The 17,419-nt window shown below is 52.7% G+C and overlaps 1 protein-coding gene across 1 annotated transcript in view; it reads right to left on the bottom strand.

Annotated features, from left to right (window-relative positions):
- The window catches only part of NOS1 (nitric oxide synthase 1), a 111,440-nt gene that overhangs the window by 75,197 nt on the left and 18,824 nt on the right, over positions 1-17,419 (bottom strand). Inside the window, exon 2 of the mRNA XM_046025871.1 lies at positions 11,044-12,185. Within this exon, the coding sequence (XP_045881827.1) occupies positions 11,044-11,765 (722 nt within the window). The 5' untranslated portion in view covers positions 11,766-12,185. The remainder of the gene's footprint in view (positions 1-11,043; positions 12,186-17,419) is intronic.

Here is a 17,419-nt window from a genome sequence, read left to right as displayed (position 1 = left end):
GGGTCTGTAACATACCAGGTCCTGGTGGAGAAGTGACTTCATTTACTCTCAACAGACTGTTTTCCAGGTGCAAAAACTGAGCCCAGAGAGGTTATGTACGTTTCCCGGGCTCCCACAGTAAGCACAGAGAAGGGCTGAGATTTGAAACTAGGTCTGATTGATGCTCGCCCCAGATCCTTCCGTTTTTAAACAGCGACAGGAAAAAGGAGTTACCCCAAGCCAGAGGCTAAAGAGCAAGGAATCCAATCTCTCTTGCTGAATGAGGCCAGTCTGCAAACATTACAGGAAACAATTACCTAGGCAACTCCAAAATGGCTCACATGGCTCACATGGCTTATCTGTCGTGAATCTTCAGGGAGACCTGTTTTTATCCTCACCCTCCCCGCTCCTTTTTTAAGAGCCTTTAACACCTTTGTTTAAATAATGCATTTGAAGTGTTTTGTCAACACAAACTTATTTAAGAGTCCCGTGTGATGAGCTGGGGAGGAATATTTTTAATATGGGACCAGGGGGAACACCCAGGTTGAGCTGTTTTGTTTCGTTCACCCAAGAGCAAAATCAGAAGTAGATTTCCGTAGATTCCCAGCTCCCCGTCTGACAGTGATAACCAGGTCTGAGGGAAAATCTGGCTAATTGTGGCGAATCTGCTCACCCTGGGATCTAGCTGCTTGATAGGTTCCTATGGGAACCAGGAAGCTACTGGGTAAGAGGGTGGGCTATCGGTTGGGTGGCATCGGGTTCAACTCTTGGCTCTGCTGGTTGTAAGTTGTACAACTTTGGATACTTATGCTGTCTGAATCTCCATCGATTCTTCTCTAAAGCAGGTTAATAATACCTAGTTCATGGGGTTGCAGCCATGGTTAAACAAGGTGAAGCTTAGAGCCCTTAGCTGTGTGGCACCTGCTGTTACTTTTTTTTTTTTTTTTAAGATTTTATTTTTTATTTGCCAGAGAGAGATCACAAGTAGACAGAGAGGCAGGCAGAGAGAGAGAGAGAGAGGAGGAAGCAGGGTCCCTGCCAAGCAGAGAGCCCGATGCGGGACTCGATCCCAGGACCCTGGGATCATGACCTGAGCGGAAGGCAGAGGCTTAAACCACTGAGCCACCCAGGCGCCCGACCTGCTGTTACTTTTTCTACTAATGTGTTCACGGGCTGATCAGACAGAAACAGAAAAAGGGAAAATGCTGGTTCCGTATAAAACAGTCAAGGTTGCTCTAAGCCAGCACGGTCTGGTAGAACTTTCTGTGATGATGGGAACATTCTATGCCTACGTTGTCCAATTTTATAGCCACTGGTTACCTGTGGCAATGAGTACTTGAAATGTGCCCGTGGTCAGTGAGAAACTGAATCCGAAATTTTATCTAATTTTAATGAAATTTAAGTAGCTAAATGTGGCTGGCGGTTATATCACTGGACAGTGGCCCCTCAAGGACTTGGAACATTAAGTTCCAAGGACTTAATGTCTCGGAAGCATGGGAAAGGAGGCATTCATTGCTTTTGCTGAGAAAAAGCATGTTCTCTGGGGTTGGACGGCAAAAGCAGGGATACTCAGACCCTTTCTGAGCTGCCATGTCTTGTTCACAGGGCACAGGACTTCGGGAATTTTCTGCTTCCCTTCCAGACTCCTACCTCCCATCATTCTCAGTCCTGATCTCTGCTCTCTCCTCCTCCCAAAGAGCACCCTGTTGTCTGCTCTTAACTTTATACTTGACCTCCCTGGAATGCCCTTTCATCCTCCCTCCACCAGGAACCAGCTCCTACTCAACCTTCAACACCCACTTCACACCCCTCCTCTCCTGCGGGTTGAACAAGGTCATGAGCGTAAAATGCCCAACATGTAGTCAGAATTAAACACGGGTGTCTTCATTGACAACGAAGGTAACGGAAGCTCAGAGAGATTAGGTAACTTGTCAAAGGTCGCACTACCAATGAGCAGTGGAGAAAGCCTGAAAGTCAGATGTTTCCTTCTTGCTGTTCCCCTAGCTGAGAGTCACTGAGAACAGTGGTGGTGGGGGAGATGTTTGGTTGATCCACATCCTGGTGAAGAACCTCAAATTCAGATTTGGGCTTTCCCTCCAAATGGGGTAGAGGTGTTGAGTATTTATCTGTTGAATGAGAGCCTGGTCACTTTCATGTATCATTTCTTCTTTCAGTAAATAAACTGGGAGCCCATAGATGGATGGGATAGGGTCTGTCTTGACTTCTTAGAAGCCTGGAGGGTGACTCTCCTTTGCCAGTACCTACGAATGTTGGTTCTGCCCAGCTGCCTGGAGTGGTTTCGGCTTAGACCAGGGTTTCTCAACCTGGAACTATTGATATTTGGGGAGCTGGACCTTTCTTTGTTGTGGGGGCTGTCCTGGACGCTGAAGGCTGCTTAGCAGCATCCCTGATCTCTGCCCATTAGATGCCAAGAACAACCTTCTTCCCTCCACAGTCCCTGCCAGTTCTGACAATCCAAAATGTCTCCAGACGTTGCCCAATGTCCCTTTGGGGAGGAAGCAAAATGTACCCCTTAGTGAGAAGCATTGGCTAAGCTGTGGCTGGGGACCCAACCTCATGCTTCCCCCGCAGTCCCTCCTATCCTTGCTCTATGGCCATCTCTACGTCTATGAGGATTTATTCACTAGTTGCCCCTTGTTCCCAGATGGGACTGAAGAACCTGCCTTCTATATGTGGCTTCTACCCCTTCCCAGGCATCCATCGCCCCCTGCGTAGGCCATCCTCCAGTGGCTTGCTTTCCAGGATAGACCAGGATCCCCACGGCCATCGTGTGGTCACATGAGGCAGTTCTCACACTTGAGGAGGCATCAGAATCAACCGAGGGGCCTGTTAAAATCTCTCGGCACTTGCCCCCTGGAGAGTCTGAGGTAGCGGGTCTAGATGGGAAGCCTGGAATCTGCATTGTCCAAAGCTCCCCATGTGGTCCACAGACTTCCTTGAAGACCCATCTTCCTGGGAGGGCTATGGGCCTGACTCTAGCAGGGAACAGCAAGGTTCCTTCCTGGTTAGAAATGTCAACGTCCTCCAAACTCCTCTCTTCTTTCTCCTCATAAGACCAGGCACAGTGTTCTACTTTCCACTTGGGGAGCATTTTCTGTGCTTTCAGGCAAGGACTAAACTAAAGCCCCTTTTCTTCCATCTCACTAGCTGGACAGTCAACCCCAAGCTCACACAGTCAGTCTGGCATCTCTAGACCCTCCAAAAATTTTGCCAGCTCCTTCCCACTGAGGCTTCCGGGGAGCCAGGCCTTGGGCTCTCAGGCGGGGCGTGTGGGGGTCCTCGGTCAATGCCACAGGAACTTTGCACAGGTGCCTGTCACGCCAGTGCCGACCACTAACTGATCCCAAGTACCCGGGATGGGGAGCAGGTGGGCCAGGCCTGTGCGTCGGGCACAGTCTGGAGGTGGGGGCTGCCTGCTCCGCCCTGAGCAGGCGAGAAGGCTGCTGAGGAGCAGCTGGTCCTGGCAGGGGGCCTGCCGCGTCTCTCCTCAGACACCGCACTACGCTCTGACCCCCTTCTCACCGTCCGCCCTCCACCTGGTCTCGGATATTGGGAGCGACGTTAGAGCAGGAAGACTTGGGGGCCGTGGAAGAATGAGTCTGAGGTCTCTGCAAAGCTCTGTTCTAGATCTCATCGTGCAGGAGTGGGGGAAGGTGACGAAAGGGGAGACTAGGCTCTCGAGAGCTAGAATTTTACCGCAGTGCTCTAGCTGAGAAGTGAGGTGAGGGCCTCTGGGCTCAGCAACAATCAGGACTGTAATTATTCACATCACAAAAACTGGACGGGATCCTCAAACTCCAGTGTTTACAGCGTCCAGGCTGAGCCGATTGGCGGACTCGGGATCCTGGGGAGCTGGAGAGCCCGTGCTAGGCCCCGCCCAGCTCCCCAGGCTGGCTGTCTCCCCACGAATAGTCTTGATGCTAATAGCTCTTCTGATATTCTCTTTATTTTTGAGAGGCTGGAAATCAGTTTCATTGTGAAACCTCTTGCTTTCTCTATTTTGCCACAAAATCATTTTTTTTAGAAAACTCTGTAGGCCTCCCAATAAAACTCGTAGGCGATCTGGGTGGGACCTTCAATCCCCAGTTTGTGACCTGGGACCTAAAGGGATGTCTGAGCTCCTCCCTCTAGAGTGATGCTCTGGAGAGGTCATATGGAGCAGTGTACCTTTGGGGTGGGCTGGACAGGAGGGGTCTGGTCAGCTGGTCAGCCCGGCCTGTGATGAACGTGCTCACTACTGACCTTAAGGAGGAAACTGAATGGTAGTTCTGGAAGGAATCTTAGGGCTCATCTGGTCCACATACTACTTTTACAGATGGGGAAACTGAGGCCCAGAGAGGTCCAGGGGCTTTTCTAAAATATGTAGGTGCTGAGTGGCAAAGGGGGACTCGAAGTAAGGCCACTGAACCCAGTCCACTGAGACCTCATAGTAATGGCCAGTCCAGGACTTGGGCACAGCATTCTCCAGGGGGGCTTGTTGGACGAGTGCAGTGGGCTAAAAGTGGCCCCGGGAAACATCAAGCCCTAACCCCTGGAACCCATATCTGTTACCGTATGTGGAAAGGGGGTCTTCGCAGGGGTGATGGAAGTTGAGGATCTTGAAAACGGGGAGATGATCTTGGATTAACTGGGTAGACCCTAAATGCCATCACACGGGTCCTTAGAAGAAGGAAGCCGAGGGAGATCTGCCATAAGAGAGGAAGGCCATGTGACCCTGGAGGCAAGAGGCCGCGTGCCAGCTCTGAAGGGGCAGGAAGGAGCTACCAGCCAAGAAAGGCAAAGAATGCAGCTCTCGCCGCTGCAGAAGGTAAGGAAACAGATTCACCTCTAGAGCCTCCAGACCTAAGACCTTCAGAGCTGTAGAACAAATGCGGGCTGTTTTAGGCCACCACGTTTGTGATCTTTGTTACTGCAGCAAGGAGCAGGGGAAACCGAGACAGTGGCTGGGGCAGGGATGGCATGGCGGGGTGCAGAATTAGTGTCCCGGCCCACATGTGATGTCACTGCCTACCTCTTTATTCCTACTCACTACGCTCACGTCCCACAGACCTTCTTTCCATTCCTTGAACATCCTACCTTGTTCCTGCCTCAGGGCCTTTGCTCCTGCTGTACCTTCTGCCAGGAATGCCCTTCCCTAGATTTCACATGGTTCACACCTTCTGGCCTCAGTATAAATGTTGCCTTTTTAGGGAGGCTTTCTCTGACTCTCTGATCTAGTTTTTGTTTTGTTTTTTTTTTAAACCTAACCCCAAGACTTGTTTCTTCAAATCACCATGTCTTTTTTTTTTTTTTTAATGTTAGTCACCATACAGTACATCATTAGTTTTTGATGTAGTGTTCCATGTCTCTCATGCATTTCTAAAGCGATTGCCTGAGGCTACCTGTTTATTATTCCCTTCTTGCCTATGACTTCTTAATGACGGAGGCTCATCAGTGGCTCCCCAGTTCCAAGGACAGTATCTGGGGCAGAACAGATGCTCAATAAATATTTGTGGAATGAAAGATGGTGAGAAGCCCCCTGGTTACAGGCTGTCTGGGGTGAGCAGGTGGCTGGGTGGGCTTAGTCCATAGCTCTTCCCTAGAATGAGGGGCTGGGCGCCCACATGACCAAGTGGTGGGGACACAGACAGAAGAGAGGGTAAAGCAAGAATAACGACTCCATAACTAGGACTCCTCTCCCTTCCCCAGGAAAGGACGGACTGGGGAAGCCCCAGGTGTTCAAATGGTCAGGATGAGAATGAAAGCTCACACTGACACTCGGTGCAAAGGCAGTCATCGGAGTCCATGCCAACAGAGTGACTCAAAGCCATGAGTCAAGTGCAGCCAGAGAGGAGCTCCTCTACTGCAGACAGCCCTGGAGTCAGGGCTGTTGTTGGCTGGTCTGAGATCAGCTCTCCGGGGGTGCTATCTCTCATCTCTCTCTCCCTTCCAGACTGATAAGTACTCCAGCGTCCTCAGCAGCTTGATGGCGAGCGGTTAAGTGCGCTGTGGCCGACGCCGCCATCTATGCTGGTAGCAGCCAAGACCATGGGCTCGGGCTCAAGTCCTGGCTTTGCCAGTTGTGAGCTGTGTGACCTGGCATAAGGGACTGCACCTCTCTGAGCCTTGGTTTGCTTATTAGGAAAACAGGTGCTATGAGGAACAAATGAACTCATCAATATCAAGACCTTCACACGGGGCCGGGCCCACCTGGAGTGCTCAGTACAGGCTGACCCGCATCACGATGACGAAACACAGGCTTGTCGCAAGAGACCTCCTCTCCCCCGTTAAGCTCATTCTCTGGGCTCGAAATGGACTTCTGTGCCTCCGGCCACGTTCTCTTGCCTGGTTCGTCTTTAATTGTAGATGCCCACAGTGAGACGTCCAGGGAGAAGCCAGGCGGCACCCTGTGGCCCGTGCTAGGTGACTCTGGGCAAAACTGTTCCAGCTCTCAGAGTTTTAGTTTTCTCATCGATAAGGGGACCTCAACCACACAGCCCGCTTAGGGAGCTGAATTCACCCCAGTCCCGAAGACACGGGGTCGGGAAGGTACTCTGTAAGGACCCGAGTCCCTTGCAGGTGGAGGGGAAGTGATCCCAGCACAGGGCGAGGCTGACCGGCTGGTCCAGATGGATGCTGGGCCGGGGACCTTGGCCTCTTTAGAACCCTCCTTCAGGGCAGCAGGCTGAACAACCTGGATATCCTCTGACACGCAGCATTTTAAAGTGACCGCTCCCAAGGGCAGAAGGTCCCAGAAGCCCCCAGATTTCCCTTCCTTACACACCCACACGCTGCCACCACCCGCCAGGCCCACCTTCCCCCAGATGCAAGGTGAGACCATACCTACACGAACCACCACATCTCCCCCCGGCGAAGGGCCAGCATCCCAACAACAGGACCAGGGATGCCCCGCAACGGAAAGGAACTAGATAAAGCAGGAGAATAGGTCTGCGTCCAAGAGGAAAGAGGGAAGGAAGGAAATGAGGCCAAGAGAACAGAAAAGTCAAGGACACCGCTGAGAGCCAGGGATGGCCCCAGCCTCTGCTTGGCCCTCCAGAAGCCACAGACTGCTGCCTGTGACCGGGATGTGGGGCTCCAGGCCTGGAGGGGGCCATCCAGAAACCAGCTCTGACCCTCACCCCAAAAAACAGCCCGGATGGGGAAGCGCCTGGAAGGGTACGTCATTTCTAGGCCGCCATGTGCTCCAAGGGACTCGGATGCTCCCAGGCCTGCCAGGCCCAAGAGTGACCCTGAAGACCGTTCTGTCTCTGGGCTTCTGTTTCCTGACTTGGGACGCTGACACTTAGCACAGCATTTAGTTCAGCCGCTGGGAGGCAGGCTGCTAACTCCTGTGGGCGCATCTACAACAACCAGAAGTCTGGGTTGTCCCAGTGACCTTGAGGGCTCCTGCCATCACAGTGGGAAGGAGGTGGCCTCGGAGGTGGGGGGACATCCTGCAGTGCCCGGGACAAACCCACACAGGGAAGACGGGGCCTGGCTGCCACGCACCTTTGGGACATCCACCCAGATCCAAAGCAAGCTAAGCTTTGATTCCGGAGCCAAGATTCCAATTGGGTCGGACACATAAACACGGCTTTAAAATACCCTGAATGTTCCTTGCAGGCCACCACGGGGTCAAATAAAGACCGGACACCGTTTTATCGGGAGTCCGGTCACCACTTTGGAAAATCCCATCATCACATCACTAAGACGCCCCTACTGGTGGGGTCTGAGTTGCCGAAACGACACACTTGACACAGTCATGTGCAGGCTAATTCTATGCGTAGGGGCAAATTGATCTATTACATTATACTGACCTATTACATTATAGCTTCTATCACTGTAAATCACTTTTTTTCTTTTAAAGATTTATTTTTTTATTTGAGAGACATAGAGAGAGAGAGCACATACAGGGCGTTGGGGCAGAGAGAAAGAGGGAGAGAGACACCGAAGCAGACTTTCCGCTAACCAGGGAGTCTGATACAGGGCCTGATCCCACGACCCTGAGATCATGACCTGAGCTGAACCAAGAGTCGGATACCCAACTGACTGTGCCACCCAGGCACCCCTACAATAAATTACTTTAATGCTTGGTGTCCTTTCTTTAATAGTTAGGGATTATATTTATTAAAAAATGTAAAGTGTGAGTAGGTTATACGATCCATGAATTTGCTCCGACTAGTAAAAGGGGCATTTAAAAATATTCGTTAAAGTGGCACAGGGTGAGGGAAAGTTCCGAGTCCAGCACAGGTACAAGCCATCAAGCCAGGGAAACCCCGTGCTAGCATCAGACAATACTCATCCTTCGAACTGCTTCCCTCAGCTGGGTTCATGGAGCCCTGGACTTGCCCTGGGCTACTTTCTTCCAAACTATGCCTTCTCCAAAGGGGTGTTTGCTGCTCCTTTTGGTCACTGGAATGAAGGCTGTGATGGATGAGGGCGGGTCAAGAGCTCGGGGCAGCCTCCCAGTTGGGGAAACTAGGTCCGCTGGAGGAGACCCCACATCAGACCGGCATGTCCTCCCTCCACCCTCGGGGAAGCAAAGCCTGCTTTTCTGAGTTGGGGTTTGGAGAGGCCCCTCAGGCCTGGCCTGTGAGAGGGCTGCCGTTCAAGTCCTTTGTATTTCATGACCTCTGCCAATCCTAGTGTCCCGCACCGGGCTTGTGTGTCCTGCCCCGTCAGCTGGGAGAGGGTCATACTGGCTTCTGGGATGGGGAGGGACCTGCCGGGGACTTCTCCACATCACACAGGGAGATTCAGGCTCCTGGGTCTGGGATGGGACTGAAATAAAGCCCCAGGGAATTCCCACACTCATGACCCCATGTCCGCCCTGCGCCCAGCCAAGACTCAGAACCAAGTGTATGGAACGCTAGATAGGGCCCCAGATACAACACTGGTGTAACACTCTTACCCAGCTTCCTGCTGCTCCTCCTGGGAGAAGGGGTGTTGAGGGAGAGGGTCTACCCAGGAAACTTTAAGGGGAGTCACTTTGGCTGGTGTCCCAGAAAAACTAGGCCAATGACTGAACCTGGATTCTCCAATTGCTTTAGGATTTAAATCCACTGAATGAGACTTGGCAGCTGCTGGCTTCCCAGAAGCTATGTCAAGACTATGTTGTCTCTCCCGCGTGTGCCGCTGAAGGGAGCCCCGAGAGGGGGCAGCGACTCTGAGGACTGGGTTCTTGCCTGGGGTGGGGGTCTCGTGCTCAGTCGTGGGTGAACCAGGCCCCAGATCTCTGCAAACCAGACAGCCCCAAGGACAAATCCCGGCCTCCAGCTCTGGAAAGGAAGATCAGGATGATAGGGGCTCCCTGACACTTGCCCCACCAAGATGGTCACACAATGTCTTGTGTACTGGGGCCAAGACACTATCTCCTGTGGAGATGGGACCAAAGGTATGAGGGAGACTCCAAGCTGCCCCAGGAATGCGCAGAAGACAGAAGAGAGCAGGATGGAGGACAGGAGCTCAAAGGGAAGCAGGGGATGCCTGGCGGCTTCTGATACAGGCTCGTCTTCCCTCTTGATGTCTTGCTGGAATTGGTTTGGTTTTTGCCCAGGTGGGAAAAGTTAAAAAAAGTTCCAGGGAGCAACGGTGGGCTGAGATGGGGTGCCACAGACTGAGCCCCCCCCCAAAAGGCAGTTTGGGAGCTGACCCATCAGGAAGGGAGACTAGCTCCTGTGCAATTCCTCCACCATATAAGGCACACTCCTACCTCAGGACCTTGGCACCTGCTGCTCCCTCTGCCTAGAATGGCCCTCCTCCATAAAGCTGCAAAGCGTCTTTCTTCCCCTTCCACTGGGTTTTTCCAATGTCACCTTCCCGGAGACCTGCCCGGCCTCTCTCTCTGAAATTCACCCTCCCCATACTTCCCGACCCCTTCCTTGTTCCATTTATCTCCTTAGCACGTATCACCGATGGCCTACATATTTTAACATCTTGATCTCATTTATTCTTCGTCTTTCCCACCACACTATGAGCTCCCCAAGGTCAAGGAGCTTGTCTATTTCACTCACTCGCAAGGTCAGAGGGTTTGTCTGTCCCATTCGTTGCTTTACCCCTGGTGCCCAGAGCAGTGTCTGGCCACAGTAGACCTTCAACGAACAATTGTTAAATGAATCAGTGCACGGGCCTGGAGAGTTCTTTAATCCAGGTCCCTGAGGGACAACCTGGGAACCTCTACATGCTCTCCAGATACTCAGGGGTCCTTGCACAGAGGGTTGGGAAACCTTGGCCTGGGTTTCTGGGTGGCTCCACACCTGAGCCTCCCCTGTAGTGGGGGTGGATAAGAAGGAGGGGCTGTAGGGTTAATGCTAATCTAAGATGACAGCCTAAGAAGGGGGCAGAGAGAAATTTCCCTCTCTCTCATATCTCTGGACCCACTATTCTCTGACCCCCTGGCCCACCTGCCAATTCCTCCCCAACGAAGGTGCTAGAATCGCCCAGGTCCCAGTTCCCCTGCATTTGCCATGTGGGCATTGCCTGTTCTCTTCCTCTCCAGAATCAGGGGGACCGGGACATGGGTCTTAGCTCCCGCACAACATGAACAAGCCCAGTTCGGGGGAACTGGGGCCAATCCTCTACTTTGATTCCTCCCTTGTTCCAAGCGGCTGTCACAAGGAGACAGCTGGGTCAGGCCTCAGCTCATCCCCTCTCAGTTCCCGGGACCTCAGCCTTCACCCTATGCCAAGGCTGCCACGGACACGTGCCTCTCGCTCACTGGATGACCCGGGAGAGGCCCCTTCCCTCTGAGCCTCAGTCTTCTGCCCCATGAATTGCAGATCACAAAAATACCCACCTTGAGGGGTTGCTGGAAGACACGGCATCAGCTACCATGACTCTCAGCTCTGGGTCTCACGACAAGAGATACAGGCCTAAAGTTACGCCCATTCCGCTCTTACAAGTGCAGTGTTAAGGGAAAGAGGCAAGATGGGCGAGCGGATGTGTCTGGGTGGGCGTCTGGAACAGCTCAGGTTGGCTCCTGGGTCCGACACCGAGTTGCAGGACATGCTTTCATACAGGACACACATGCACACACGCCCGTGCGCACACACCTGCGGCACTTACCTGTCCACCTGGACTTCCGCGTCCTTTGTCTCTGCCTTGGAAGGGCCCCCTCCGTTGATCCCTTTGCTCCCACTGGTGAGAAGGCTCAGCACAGGCTCTATCTCTTTGAGCAATTCACTGTTCTGGTTGTCTTGGGGGGCGCCCCCGGTGCTTTTCTTGGTGGGGTCCTGGCCTGGGGGTCTGGGGACCATGCTGTTGGTGTTCGAGAGTGAGCCTGCTTCCTGCCTGCTGTCATGGGTATGCTGGGGGCCACTGCCAGGCCCCGTGGTCCCGTCCACGGCCGGTGTGTGCTCCTTGCTGGCTGATGACTGGTGAGAGAGATCGACGGCTGTGGTGGGGAGACCCAGCGGCCGCGTCACCCGGATGGTCTTGGGGGTCCCGTCCCCGGTGAAGGTGGTCTCCAGGTGAGTGGTGAAGCCCTCAGGGCCCCTCAGAATGAGGACCACGTGGGTCTCAGAGGCGATGCCCCTGAGCACCTCCAGGGCACTGTCATAGCTCAGGTCCACCAGGGGCTGGCCGTTGACTGCGAGGATGATGTCGCCGGCCTGGATGAGGCCGCTCTGCTCCGCGGCACCGCCTCGGATCAGGTCGGAGATGATCACGGGTGGCTTGCTCACCCGCTCCTTCACCAGGAAGCCCAGGCCCCCCACCTTGCGCTTGAAGAGGCGGACGGAAATGACGTTGGGTTGGATCTGCTGAACACTGAACACCTGACTCTCCATGCTGTCTGGTGTCCGGGGGTCCGAAGACTTAAAATAGGTCAAGCCAAGATGATTTCACCAGGAGGAGCCAGGCTTTACACCGTGCCGAGAGGAAGAGCGGGGGGCTGGTGGCTCGGGGAGGCTCAAGAAGGAGCTGCTCTTGGGTGCGTCCTCTCCGTCTTTGACGTCAACTCGGCGTCACCCACTCACTCCCATCCGGCCATCGGTGGCATGATTTCATGCGTCTGCCTTCCTCCTTGTTCTCTAGGAAGTGATGGTCGATCGGGCAGACGTCAGGAGAAGCCGTGGGACGTGTCCCTAAGCCACAGGTCAGGCAGACTGGGGAGGAGAAGTGTCTGGTGGATGCGTCTAGATGCGTCTCGAGGTGACGCAAACTCCTGGGCACTATTCTCTGGGCATTGCCAGCCCGTCAGACCTGTGCTGGAGAGATGGAACAAAGGAGGGGTGAAGCTACCAGACAGAGATTGATGTGGGGCGCCCAGCGCCATCTTCAAAACCGAGACGGGAAATGCAGCCAACTGAGAAGTCTAGCCACAAGACACTGGGGTTTGGAAGGCAACCTCGAAATGAAATCCTTCCTCCTTGAGGGGATGGGGGCCCTTCCCCATTAGCTGCAAAGTGCCTGGTTTCCTCTCCCATGATCAAAGCCCCCTGAGACCAACAGTCTCCCTGGGGAAACCACTGATAGCCTAGAAATCAAAAGGCAGAAATCACGATCTCATCTCTTATCTCTCCCATCATGAAGAGTCACCGTTCCAACTTGTCTCGTAGCCTTCGGCTCTCTGGGTCTTACCCTCATTTTCCACTCATGTGTCAGGAGCTCAGCCAGGACGGATCCTTGGGCTCTCTGCCCCACCCCCTCCCCAAGTGCCCACAACAAGCCCACTAGAAGGGGAATGCCGCCAATAGCCGCCAATACCACCCTTTCTGACCATTTTGGTAACCATCAACTTGTTCCCGGCTCCGAGGGACACATGACAAACCATTATAAAGGCAACGGGGTATATCAAACACCAAAGACATGGGTCCACACAAAACTTGAGAGGACATCTGTACTCCACAGACTGCCTGCAACCCTAATGGGGAAACACTAAGAAGAGGGGACTGTGTGCCCTCAGGGTTGTTGTGAGCACACAGTAGCTGCTCAATGAGTATTTGCTGAATGCAGAAAAATCCCAAAAGATGAAGCATCGCGGACACTTACTGACCAGGTACGCTCTTGATGTATTTATGTGTGTGTATATAAATACATTTGCCTTTGATCCTCATGGTAACCCTTCAACAGACCAGAAGCCTGGGAAGGGCATTCGTTAGTTAGTTGTCCAAAGTCATGTAGAAATGACAGCAAAGAGAGGCTCTGAACTCAGGTCTGCCCCGGTGTTGAGCCTGGGCTTTTAAACTTACACTCCAGTTGAAAAAACTTCACAGTCTGGTTACTTTCTCAATTCCCTCTCGCTCCCCCAGGTTTGGAGAAATGGGGTACGGCTGGGGTACCAAGGGGTGACGGGGGGCCCAGCTGGGGACACTGTGGCCCAGGTGAGTGTGTGCACCTGCGGCATGTACACAGCGGGCAGCTACAGAAATGTGTCCCCTGTGTCTGGCCTGGAGCGGGTGATCTGTGGGCTGCGGGGGGAGTGGGGGCGGGTGGGAGGCAGCAGAGAACCCCTCCATCTTGCTTGAGCCCCCCAGTTCAAGCCCAGGTTCCAGCTCTATCCCAAGCACCCTTCCCGGCTGGCATCCTCACCATGCTCAGGGCAAGGAGGGAGCCCCCAGCTGTCACCACTAACAAAGTGACACTCAACTCCTCATTTCCCTTTGAGCGAACTCCTGGGGTCATCCGGGGGCTGAGGCAGCCGACAAGCTCTCCACTGCCTCTGTGAGCAGGAGATAGGTGCAGACCCCCCCCCCCAAGAAGGAGGTGTCCCTTCCTGGACCCCCTCAAGGCGGGGCGGTTAGTAAGCTGGCCTCCCCCTTTCGCAGCCCACGTCATGTAACTCCGCCAGCCCCTCTGTGTGGGTGAGGGGATAATGAACACCCAGGTCCGGCCCGGGCTGCGTTCTCCATCTGGTGTCGCGGTGTGTGTGTGTCTCTCTCTGTGTATTCATGCATTACCCTCGTGCTGTGTCATTTCTCTGCTGGGTGTGCGAGCATGTGTGGCCCGTGTGTCGACTGGCTGAGTGTCTTTCAGCATCTTGCTGCTGGTTCTGGTTTGTGGAGAGAACCATCCAGAACCCCTGTGTCTTTCCTCACTGGGGAGGATTGGTCCTTTTCCTGACCCCTTTGCTTCCCTAACCCTCCCAAGCCCCATTTCTTCTGGGTACCAAACCCAGGATGTTGGTTGTTCAGCTGGAGGCAGAGACAGCTGGGACATCTAGCTCTCTCTTCAGTGTCCAACTTTGGCAGTGAACTCCATTCTTTAATTAAAGAAGGGACTCGCAGGTGAGCTTTTGAGAAGGCAAGGTTTCCAAAGAGCTTTCCTCCCACTGCTGGCTTGGGCCAGACCCTAAAAAAGGACAGATCCTGGGCCCAGCTCAAGAAAAAAGAAAAAGGATAAAATGACCCACAAGCCTTCCTAGCCACATTCACCTTTTCAAACTCTTTCTCGGCTGGTTTTCAAATCAGGGAGGGCTACTGGCTGGTGCTTGGGAAACTGGGGTGCTGTTTCTCACACTTTGACCTAAGAAAGGCAACCTAACTGTTGGAAGGAACTGGAAAGAGGCTGGGCTTGGGAGAAGCAGGGATATTCGGTGTCTGCAGAGAGAGAGAGAGAGAGAGGAACAGACAAGCTCTGTGCCTCAGCCAACAGATTCTGAGCTCTACTCACCCGTCTACCTTGATCCTAATAATAATCCCACAACACTCTGTCTCCCTCCTGTTCCTCCGCAGAACACAGCCTCATCTGCTACAGTCATTTTATTCTCACTCTCACCAAGGTCAAGTTTGAATATCCCCATTTTTCAGATGAATAAATTAAGCTGCTCTAGGGAGACCCACTTGTCCCAGCTCATGAATGTCCAGTGTCCAGGAGACTCCTGCATCAACGGGGGTGGCTGACGACCCTTCTGCCCCGGTGAGGATTTTTAAGGCCCCTTCCTGGCTCTCTGTTTCCAGATGAGTTCTTTATTTTCTTGGAACCTCTATTTCCTTATCTGTGAAACGGGCTTGTTACGTAGCCACCCCTTTCTTGGGTAACCAGAAGGAGTAATTAAAACGGCGGGCGCGGGGTACACAGCAATGTCGTGTAGCCAATGCCTAGAAGAAAGGGCTTCCTGTTATTGTTATATAACAGGTAACGATCTGGGCTTCCTGGCTTTTCATTTTCATTTTCTCCACCATCCCAGTTTCGCCACAGGTAGTTCATGTGCCGTCTCGAAAGGGCCCTTTGCCGGAAAGCTGGCGGAACCTGGCACCGGTCGTGGAACAGGGCTCTGAACACGGGGAGCCGGATGCTGGGCGGCACGTCCTGCCAAGCCAGCCTCCGCCCTTTGGAGCTGTGATTTTAAACAAATCACATGCGTGCACGCCAGCGTACATACCATGGAAACAATACTTGGACCCGGGCCTCATTCGAGTAGTTCAGCGGTTTGGGGCGTATTTCATTTACCTTGCTGCGAGGAAATTAGCGGCTGATTTTTGGGACAGTTGCCAGCAACAAGGAGGGAGCCAAAATAGGGCAGCGTCTGCTACTACCATCTCACCGTGACCTTGGGCAAGCCACTCCCCATTCTGAGCTGCTTTTCTGCGACTGGGGATGGGGACAGCGGCAGCTTCTAGTACTGGAGAGTTTCCTATGAGCTAAGCAGGGTGCCGAGCCCTCTGCACGGGTGCCTTATTTGATCCGGGCAGAGACTGTATGGAGAGACCTCTAGCCTCATGTTACGTTACCCATGGATGAGGTGAGTAGGGTTCAACAGAAGTGAACCCAGGAGGCAATCTCGGGTCTAGCAAGTGGATTCAGAGCACTCACTGGGGTGAACCCCAATCCTAATACCGACTCCACAACGTGCCTCATTTCTCTTCCTCCCCAAATCACATCCTCATCGGCTGCCATATTGTTTCATCCTCACTCCGATCAGGGTGATACTGGATTGTCCCCATTTTACAGATGGTGAGATTAAGCTGCTATATCAGACCTACTTGTCTTGTCATGACCTTCCATTTTTAGCGCTGTCATTTTTAGCCAAAGTCAGAAGACATTGGGATGAAGGGGAGCTCTTGAGATCATCCAACCCAACTTTCATCTGAAAATGAGAGGAGACAGAGGCCTGGAGAAGCAAGGGGTCCATTCAACATGGGTCAGCGACAGATGGGGGGGTGGTGTCTAGGGCTGTGCTCTCCAGTAAGGCAGCTGCTAGTCACATGCGGCCACTGAACCCCCCTTAACTGTGGCTGGTTCCATTGAGATCTGTCGTAAGAGCAAAACACGCACTGGGTTTCAAAGGCCAGTTTGAAAAAAAAAGAATGTAAAATTGGGCGATGCATGTCCAGAGTCTGACCTCTCTGGGTTCCCTGAGGCCCCCTGCGAATCTACTGGTAATTTCACTGGGCAGAAGATAATTCTTCTTTCTAAAGAAACCAGAAAAATGTTACAGAGGGTTAGCAAAGATCTTGCCTCTTTTGAGGCTGACCTCTGAGAACAGGCGTGATGGGGACGGGGCAGGGGAGAAAATCCACCTCGAACTATGTGAAGAGGAAGGCAACAGTAGGATGTCACCAGGGCTAAGAACAGAGTCTGCAACATCCCATTGTCTGAAAGTCCTTTGAAGTCTAACCCTCTATACAATGCCTGTTTCTTTAAAAAGAATGAGGCAGATCTCTACTCACAGGTATGAAATGAGCCCAAGATACAAAAATACATGTAAATTCTGCATGTGTAAATGCAGAGAATATTCTGGAAGGAACGGGTATCAGTGGTTGCAATTCACAAGGAATATTACAAGTTAGAAGTAGGAGGGAGACATACTTTGCAGGCGATCTTATTCTTCTATTTGAATATCATTTACATTATGTTTTTAATTACACGTGGATTACCTTTTAAATGAACAATATCAAAGGAAAAAAAACAACACCCAGCCTGTGAACTCCTGGGTGTTTTCCGTTCGCACACCCACAGAATCTCTGATGGGTTACTGCTCTGTTTCCCATCTCCCTCCAATCTTATTTAAAAACAAATCCCAAGTCTCCACGTCTTAAAATCAAAACAAAATACCGCCACCCTCCACACACACAAAAGACCCGCCCCGTAACCCAACTGTGCTCTTTAAAAGACAACAACAAGACACCACAAAGCAACCAACTTCCTTACATCTCCCGAACTGCTAATTTGCAGTCTTTCCCCAGAGAGAACACCACCCGGGGAATCAAGCCGACGTGCTTTCTCCCACGCTGACAAGTCATAGCTACAAACCTGCCAACCTCTGCAAATCAGGGGGGTGAGTTGGCATTCTGTGTCTCGGGGATCCCAGAGACAGGGGCACCTGGCCCCGCGGGGTACCCAGCCATGTAACTCCCCCAGTTTCACGGCTTCAGTTTGCTGACGATGACCCTGATCTCCCCAGATCTACTGCCCATACCTCTTAAGCATAAGTCAGAGAGAGCAGGATAAGTTCACGGGTGTTTCCAGGCTGAGATGACACCCTGTCGCGAGGCGGCGG

Source organism: Meles meles, chromosome 12 (genome assembly GCF_922984935.1).
Source record: "Meles meles chromosome 12, mMelMel3.1 paternal haplotype, whole genome shotgun sequence".
Lineage (NCBI taxonomy): Eukaryota > Metazoa > Chordata > Mammalia > Carnivora > Mustelidae > Meles > Meles meles.
The sequence above is the reverse complement of the archived record's forward strand: the minus strand, read 5'-3'. Positions and strand labels throughout refer to the sequence as shown.